We start from the raw sequence: 8,533 nt of genomic DNA, 5'->3' as shown, positions 1-8,533 counted from the left end.
TCTTTTGTCCCTGGGAAGCCATTGGAGGGGTTATGCATGGGCATGCCCAACTTTTTTTTTTTTTTTTTTTTTAATAAAATTTGCTTTGCTTTGGTTGCTGCGTAGAGGATGGATTATGGGGGCCAAAATAGAAGCAAGAATAGGAGACTGTTGTAGGTGCACTTGAGATGCGGAGGCTTAGACTGTGGGTGGGGCCCTGGAGATGGGGAGGTGGGCGGAGGGCAGAGCCAAAAGGACTTGACGATGGATTAGCCGTAAGGTCAGAGAAAAAGAGGACCCCAGGGTGACTCCTGGGATTTTTGGATTTGGCCAGTTAAGGAGAGGATAGTGCAAGTTATAGACTAGGAAGATTGGTAGAGAAGTGGTTTTGGGGAGGTGCCAAGTCAAGAGTTTGATTTGGGTCCTGTTAAGTTCGTGATGCCCATTAGACTTTCAAGTGGACGTGTCAGGTAGAACATGGATTTACAGAGTCTGGAAATCAGGGTAAAAGCCAAGGTTGATATACAAATATGTCAGGGAGTAAAGCTTCCACCTGGTGACTTTAGATTCTCGGCCCTGGTGGGAAACAGTAGATGCAGAGCCCCAGAAATTTTCCAGACCAAGGGGAAGCTGACAGCACCCCATCATAGGGGGTCGATGCAGTGACTTGTGTATGACACTCACATACGAACTAATACATCTGTAGATAAAACAAGTGTGTTTTGCTCTGAACTAAAGGTGGCATCCACTCAAGATCCAGATGCTCCAATTTTCCTACCTCCCCGTTAAAAGATATTAAATTTTTATTAATTAAATTTTAATGACTTAATTAAGGTTGTGAAAATTAATAAGTTCTTTTTATCTGCAGTACAGACCAGGTTTAGCAGAGAGCAACTATATCGTTTTTGTAAATTAATTTGGTCAGTAATCCTCCATAGTTGCTAAATCCTATTGCTGTTAAGCCGGAGAAAATGTTACCACAAGATCATGCCTGTTGAAATAAGTGACGTGCTTTGTCACTAGTATTGACAGTCCTTTGATTAAAGAAGGCATATTAACTAGAGAGATTAATGATTGATACAAATGCTAATTTAATTATGACAGAAATGTGTTATGCTTCAGAATTTTTCTTTTATGTGATATTAATTATGGGTACCAAAATCTAAATAAATGCACTACTTTTTGCACATGGAGACTGCTGTATTTATATCTATATTTAACAGTAGGAATTTAAGAATTAGACTTCAGCCAATATTTTTTTATCTCTAAACTATTATGCTACAAGGTGTTACTAATATTTACATTAATGTGGCATAAAGTAAAATTTAGGCATGGTAAATTAAATTTTAATAGAGTAATTTCAAGGAAATTTAAAATGCATAGGAGTTTTAAAAGTAAAGATTCAACAAAAGATGGATTTTACAGGGAGGAATAAATGATGACTTTTTCATTCTTTGTTAGCAGATTAAATAATTACTTTGAATATCCCAAAAAATTTTTTAAATTGAGCAACATTAAGTTAAATATAGATTCTAGCATCAATCGTTTCTAAAGTAGCACTGACGTTGTCTCATTCTTTGGATCACTGTGAAAGTTAATTTTGACCAAATTCTCTGAACATCAGACACAAATTCTTGAATTATACACTCAATTCACTTTATTATCTTATATAAACCATTAATACCTCCAAGGCAGGAAATGACCCATCTCCTAGGAAGGTTGGATGGGTTGAGTCAACAAAAGGCTTTGCAACGTTAACTACGTTAACACGTTAACGTCCTGTAACAAGTATTCAGTTTCAGCTCAAATCATTTTATATGCAGTGCTAAACTGATAAAAATCAATCTATATAATTTTGATTTTCAAAACGAAGCCAATCACTTTCATTCAGGAAATTTTAAAGAATTATGTACCATTTTAATACTGATATTTTCCCAAGTGTAAAATGTTTATACTTCATTAAATTGAAGGATCTTCAAGGTAGGGGAACAAGGCATCCATAGATCGTATCATTTTTCTCTCTTTTCAGATTAAGTTTAGTTAGAGATTCCTCTTTCTGTAAAGAAGGATTATCTCAACAGGCATTTGTCCTTGCGCTTCCCTTGACGAGACCCTCCTGTTCCAGGATCTCTTTGGTACTTGAAGAGGCTACCAGACGAAGACAGTGAACTAGACGGTCTCGAAAGGCTCTCTCAGCTCTAGGACTCGGGCATTCTGTGAAGTCTTCTGTAAACCAGCATGTTTTGGGGGAGTTAATTCACCATAGTCAAACTCACAACAAACTGATGCCTAATCAGAAAAGCCAGCATGTGAAAGTATGGAAAGCCATATGGTCAGGATGACCAGTGTAGGTCATTGGCGTTGGACTTCCTCTCCTGGTAGATAAGTCTATTCTGGAAACCACATATGGGTTTGATAGTCTGAAGCTTTCTTCTATCAAGCAAAGGTGACTTGCCCTTTTCCGATCTAGAGATTTTTGTCCTATCAATTTTCCTGTCTCCTTCTCTGTCTGCTACTTCAGTTCTTACCCTCATCATCCTGGAAATCTTATCTCATCAGTACATATTAACAAGTTATTTTTTGATGTGTTATTTTCTGTAATGCTTCCTACTGATATTTTTTCAATTTGCTGATTCTTGCAAATTTTTCATTTTGGGGGAAGGGATGGATCATTTTCTTACCATGTTCTCAAATCATGGAGTTATGCTTTATTTTGCAGGCATCTATATATTAACTACAGCACACACTTTATTTTAACAAAGTAAACATATTAAATAGACTATTCTGAGAAAAAAAAATTACATCTGCTACTTTTAGCATCTAAATGGTAACCTTCAAATTATAGTCTACTCAATCTGATGAGATTTTGATGACCGTGTTACACATTCTCCTCTGTCTTCCTGTCTCTAGTATTTCACTCTTCATTCTCAGCCTCTGGCTAAGAATCTTGCTTATTTCACTAAGAAGGTAGAGGGATCCACAAAGAACTTCCACATGAACCATCTACTGCGCTAGCATCCTGCCTACACCTACTTCCACGTGCTCCGCCTTCCCTCCTGTTGGCATGTTCTGGTCCCCTGTCCCATTCACCCAACTGCTGAAGACATCATTCTAATTTTTGTGTTCCTCTCTGCATCATCAGATTTTCTCTCTCCGCTGAGTCTTTTGCATCAGCTTAGAAACATTCTGTAATATTTCCATTGTTAAGAAAAAATCTTTTCCTCATCTCTACAGTACCCTCCACTTACTGGCCCATTTCTCCGCTTCCCTTTACGGCAAGACTCCTCGAAAGAATTGTCCGCACCTATATTCTTCCTGTGTTCTCTTGAACCTACTCTCTTCCACTGAGTCCTCTAAAGTCCCATGGAAATACTCTTGCCAGGACCAGCGGAGGCTCCACCCTGCCCAGTTCAGCATCTTGCCCAACCTGACAGCCATTTCTAATACGATTGCTCGCTCCCTCTTGATGCTTTTGTTATCTGGCCTCCAGAACACCACTTTCACGCTGTTACTTTCTTCTTCACTTTTCTTCTCTGTCCTTTGTGTTGGTCCTCCACTGTCTTTTTGCCCTCCAGTGACCTTGAAACATTGTGATTCCTTAGAGTTCTGGTCTTGGATCTCTTCTTTTCTCTATCTACATTTACGACTGCTTCTAGCTTCTTAGCTTTAAATGCCATCTCTATCTTAACAATTCCTCAATGTATGTCTCTCACTCTGACCTGTCTCCTGAACCCCAGACTCATATATGTCCCTTCCTACCCAGTGTCTCCACGTGGGTACCTAATAACCATTGGGGTTTAATAATGTCCACCACTGAATTCCTGATTCCAAGCCTGCTAACCTGCTTCTGCCCCATCGTCCCATTCCCAGAGAATGACAGTTCCATCTGCTAATTGCTCAAGCTCAAAACCTTAAATTGATTCCTGACTTCTGTCTCTTCCTTTCTTTCATACCATACATTCAGGCCATCTGCATGCAAATCTCTTGGCTCTGACCTTCGAAATATATCCGTAATCGAACCACTTCTTACCATCACCATAACCGCTACCCTAGTCCAAGCCATCACCCCATGTCTGGAGTCCTGCTGGAACATCCTAACTGGGCAGTCTGCTTCTCCCCCAACCACCTCTGTCTGTTCTCCATATTGTCGCCAGCGTGATCTTTTCAACACATATATCAGATCGTGTTAAACCCCCCAGTGTCTTTCCGTCTCACATAGACTTAGTGTAGTAGACTTGGCGAGAGCTTGCCAGGCTCTTCATTGCCTCACAGGTCCCCGTCATCTCCTCCTTGCTCCCCGCTTCCACCAGCCTTTCCCGCTGTTTGTCTCTTCTGCCTCACGGCCCTCGCTCTTCTCTCTGCCTAGAATGTTCTTACCCCGACATCCTCATGCCTCGCTCCCTTTCTTCTTTCAAGCCCTTCCTGATCATCCTGGTCAAACTAGCATCTTATCCACCACCCCACTCCCAGCATTCCTAAGCCTGATTTATTTTTATCCACAGCGGTTATGGCCATCAGAGACACAGCACTCTTATTTGTATATTGTCTTTCTGTCCTTCCAAGAAAGAAGTGAAATGAGAAAAGAGCTTTGAGCGTTTTGTTCAATTTGTCTGCCATATGTGTAGAACAGCGCCTGGCTCCCTGAAAACAGCTGTTGAATAAGTAAATGAACACAAGAATAAACGAGGGGAAGAACAGGAACTGTGGACTGGAGTCCTGTCTATATAATGTTAATGTATAACATGTTATAAATCTTCATCAGCCCTAGTATATTAGTCTTGCTTTTCTGATCTTCTTTCTCATCCGTAGCTTATTAGCTAACTTTCTATGCTATATTATTGTTCTATATAACTTTCTATGCTATATTATTAAAATAGAATGTTCTATTGCTTTCTTTTGTTTATTTCTTTATCTCTGGATAAAAAGAAACTATGCATCTGTCTTGAATTATTTTTAAAGCGTGTCCAAAAGTTAAGTTTTCATGAATAACTTGGGTGATCACAAATATAGCTTGTCATGAGACATTTGTCCGGTGTGGGATTTCCTCTAGTGTGAAGATGATTTGGCTGAGAAGAGGAGAAGCAATGAGGTGCTGCGTAGAGCCATCGAGACCTACCAAGAGGTGGCTGGCCTGCCAGATGTCCCCGCAGACCTGGTGAAGCTGAGTTTGAAGCGGCGGTCAGACAGACAACAATTTCTGGGTAAGATGGAACAGGGAGAGTTCATTGAACAGCACATGCCACGCTTTTGTCTTAAAGAGACTGGAGGCTGTGTGTGCTCTTAGAAGAGTCTAGTCACGTGGGAGGAAACCTGAGTTCTATAACTAATGTCAGGTGACTTACCTGACTGTTTCTTAGACTGAAATAGCAAGCCTAACTTTAATCATTCCAGAGATGCAGCCGGTATTTTGACCACCCTTCCCTTCTCACCCCACACCACCCATTTGAAAGCTGAGATGAATGGGATGCTGAGAGGCTGGATAATTTACCCAAGGAATTATAGCAAATAAATTACTCAGTCTGGCATCAAAAACTCCTGTCATGCCAAATTCTTTTCTCTCTTAACTTTAACAAATTGATTTATGCAGGTTGGAATTATGAATGGGACAATTTTTATAGGGGGATATTAGGAGTTCCAGGGACTCTAAAATTTTTAGCTGTAAGGTTTGACTCTATTCCAAGGAAAATGATAAGAGAAGACTTTGATCACTTAGTAATTTGCATGTACTTTGAAAGAGCAACATAAAGATGTCCTCTCTGACTGGCCCAGCTTCCCAGAGCCAAAGGCAGTAAGATGAGCTGTAGCCTACCTTCATTATAGCCAGGCTTGAGATTCTCACCCACCCACATGTCATCAGTAAACTGATGGAGGGGAGAATCTAAGCCACGTGTAACTGCTAAGGTGGGTGAGTAAGGCTGGCTGAGTAAGATGCATGAACGAATTATGGATGTCACTAAGAGAGGCTCATATTAGTAATATTCAAGGTCAACTGACTCTTTCATGAGTTTTCTGAAGGATGGAATTAAAGGTAGTTGTGTCACTTCCGTAGATGACCCAAATCTGTGATAGGAGTAGATGACCCAAGCGACAATTAAAAACTAGAAGAAGTGGTCAGTTAGAGGTAATAAGAGTCAGTCCAGGGGAAGAAAAAAAGTACAGCACACATATAGGATGGAAAAGGCGAGGCTGGGCCTCAAGTAGGGGCACTTGCTGTGGGCGCGGTCAGTAATTACTGAGTCATCGTCTTGCCTCAGGCTCCAACACGGCTCTGCTTAGCATGGGTTAATATTCTGTCACTAAAATTTTAATATTCTGTTCATCATGGACTTTTTTTTTTACATCCATTTTGATTTTTCAAAAGATACATAAAAATCACTCCTCTCGATTACTGAATTCGGGGCACCCTCTTAAATTTTGCTCCGAGTGCCTCACTCACCTCACCTTATTCCCAGCCCTGGGGGAAAGACTGCCTGTGGATAAATCTACTCCTCCTCCACAGTGTTTGAGTTTAGTCTTCTCCTCTGAATGAGGGTGAGGCAAGGTCGCAAGGTCACCGTGAGGAGGGAATTGCGGGCAGGAGATTTCAGTGAAGGTGACGAGGCGGTGAAGCTTACTCACGAGGTTCCGGATGCACAGTGGGAGGGACAGGGAGATGGCAGCAGGAGAGATCTTCACCTGGGGCGTTGTAGTGGTTAATAAAGGGAACTGAGAAGCAGAAGAAAATTGTGAAATTAGTCTGGGCACTAGGGAGAAAGAAGGGTACTGAGTCCGATTTGTTTTGAAAGAATGAACAGCTGAGCAAACCCACCCCAGGTCAGCCAGTAATGGGACAAGTCGGTGATGTTCTGTGCCCGTTAGTTTATCTGCTAGTGAGGTATTAGCTTATCAATGGTCCTGTGATGCTCTTGGCTGATATTCAGTTTGAGGACAACTGAGCCTTTTAGGTAATTAGTTTTGTCACTTATACTAATCTTATACTGCACATTTCCCATATTCAGTTTGTCTTCCCAGCTGTGGCCAGGAGTAATGACAAATGGCCCCAGAAATTCTAAATTTCCATCAGGTCGCCTTGAAAATGAATTGGAGCTAGGGTTTTCATGACCCACGTATGCATGGCATCCGATCGTCCACCAGGGGGTCCCATAATACCAGATGTTGTTTCCTTTGCTCCAGGATAGGTCGCTGCTTAAGAGGAAGACACCCTTAATTGCAAGCAGTGTCAGCAGGGTACCTGAGTGCCTCTTCAGATTTCACAGGGGCTGCTAGACTCCACAATGCTATTAGACTTTTTATTTGTTCTCTGTTCATAATTTAAAAGTGAATAATAATGAACCCCCTCCCCCCCAAAAAAATCTCAGTAAAGCTTTTTTTAAATAAGGAATTGGTAACTAAAACTTACTTAAGAGAGAATTTGACCTAAAACGGTAAATGTTGATGAATTTAGAAAATGAAAATGTCTGTAAAATGTTTATAGTAAGAGTTGTGTTCGGTATCTACTTATAGGAGTTATCGAACCCATTGCAACTGCGTGACGGAATGCTAACGGCCATCTGCAGAGTCAGATTTAAACTGATCTTCAGGCTCTATTGAATAGTCTCTCATGATTTAGTTTCAGTATAAAAGGGTACATAATCTGTTTTTCTTTCTATTGGCTTTTTTTTTTTATTTCTTCCCACCAAATCAGGTCACATGAGAGGTTCTCTTGTTACCCTGCAGAAATTAGTTCAACTATTTCCTGATGACACTTCCTTAAAGAATGACCTTGGAGTGGGGTACCTCTTAATAGGAGATAATGATAATGCCAAGAAGGTTTATGAAGAGGTGAGCAAGCAGCGATCTTCTATTAATGACATCGAATTATTCTGAACATGAAGTTCTAATGTTATTCATAAATGGCATTTAATACACCCAATCTCGCACTGTCCTCATTTTAAATTAAGTTCAATGGAATGTAAGTCTTACGGTAGTTGACATCTCCTAAATATTGTTTTCACATCGCTTTTTTCTCCTTGATCAGAAGATTTTAAATTTTTGTTGACACCGGGAACATCAAAACCTTCAACCTATAATTGTGATACTTTTAAAGTGTCATGTTTATCAGTCCACAAACAACAGCCTTTTGAAAAGCGTTCTTTATGATACGAAGAGGAGCTCAGCTTTTTCCTTTCTTCACTCAAAGCCTGGTCTAGAGAGAGGCTACAGAACGTGTCTGCCCAGCATATGGAGTAAATTTCTCACCTTTCAGATGGCATTGACTCTTTGATCCTCGAGCAATGATGCCTTTCAAAGGATTTCTACCTTATAATGGGTGTTTTAATAAATGACCTCTATGTCACGAGTCATTAAAATCCGGAAAACTGTGACTCCTTCAAGCCATGAGGGAATTCATTTGGTATGGAATAAACATGGATACCAAATGAACTTTGAAGCTGGAGAAAGCTAATGCTTCTATAAAAGAAAGATGAACACATTAATTTATTATTCTTTAATTTAGGCCTTTTGGTCAGTGATTTTCCAGCTGGTGCACTGTACATAAAAATGCTACCTCTCCGTC

General features: G+C 40.4%; 1 protein-coding gene across 2 annotated transcripts in view; it reads left to right on the top strand.

Moving 5' to 3' along the window:
* Positions 1-8,533, top strand: part of ASPH (aspartate beta-hydroxylase) — a 180,363-nt gene that overhangs the window by 123,576 nt on the left and 48,254 nt on the right. For both annotated transcript variants that reach the window (XM_015598670.2, XM_015598671.2), the window contains exons 17-18: positions 5,030-5,180; positions 7,664-7,800. In XM_015598670.2, the coding sequence (XP_015454156.1) occupies positions 5,030-5,180; positions 7,664-7,800 (288 nt within the window). The remainder of the gene's footprint in view (positions 1-5,029; positions 5,181-7,663; positions 7,801-8,533) is intronic.

The sequence above is a fragment of the Pteropus alecto genome, unplaced genomic scaffold, assembly GCF_000325575.1.
Source record: "Pteropus alecto unplaced genomic scaffold, ASM32557v1 scaffold87, whole genome shotgun sequence".
In the NCBI taxonomy this organism is placed as follows: domain Eukaryota; kingdom Metazoa; phylum Chordata; class Mammalia; order Chiroptera; family Pteropodidae; genus Pteropus; species Pteropus alecto.
This window is presented reverse-complemented; position numbering and strand designations above follow the sequence as displayed.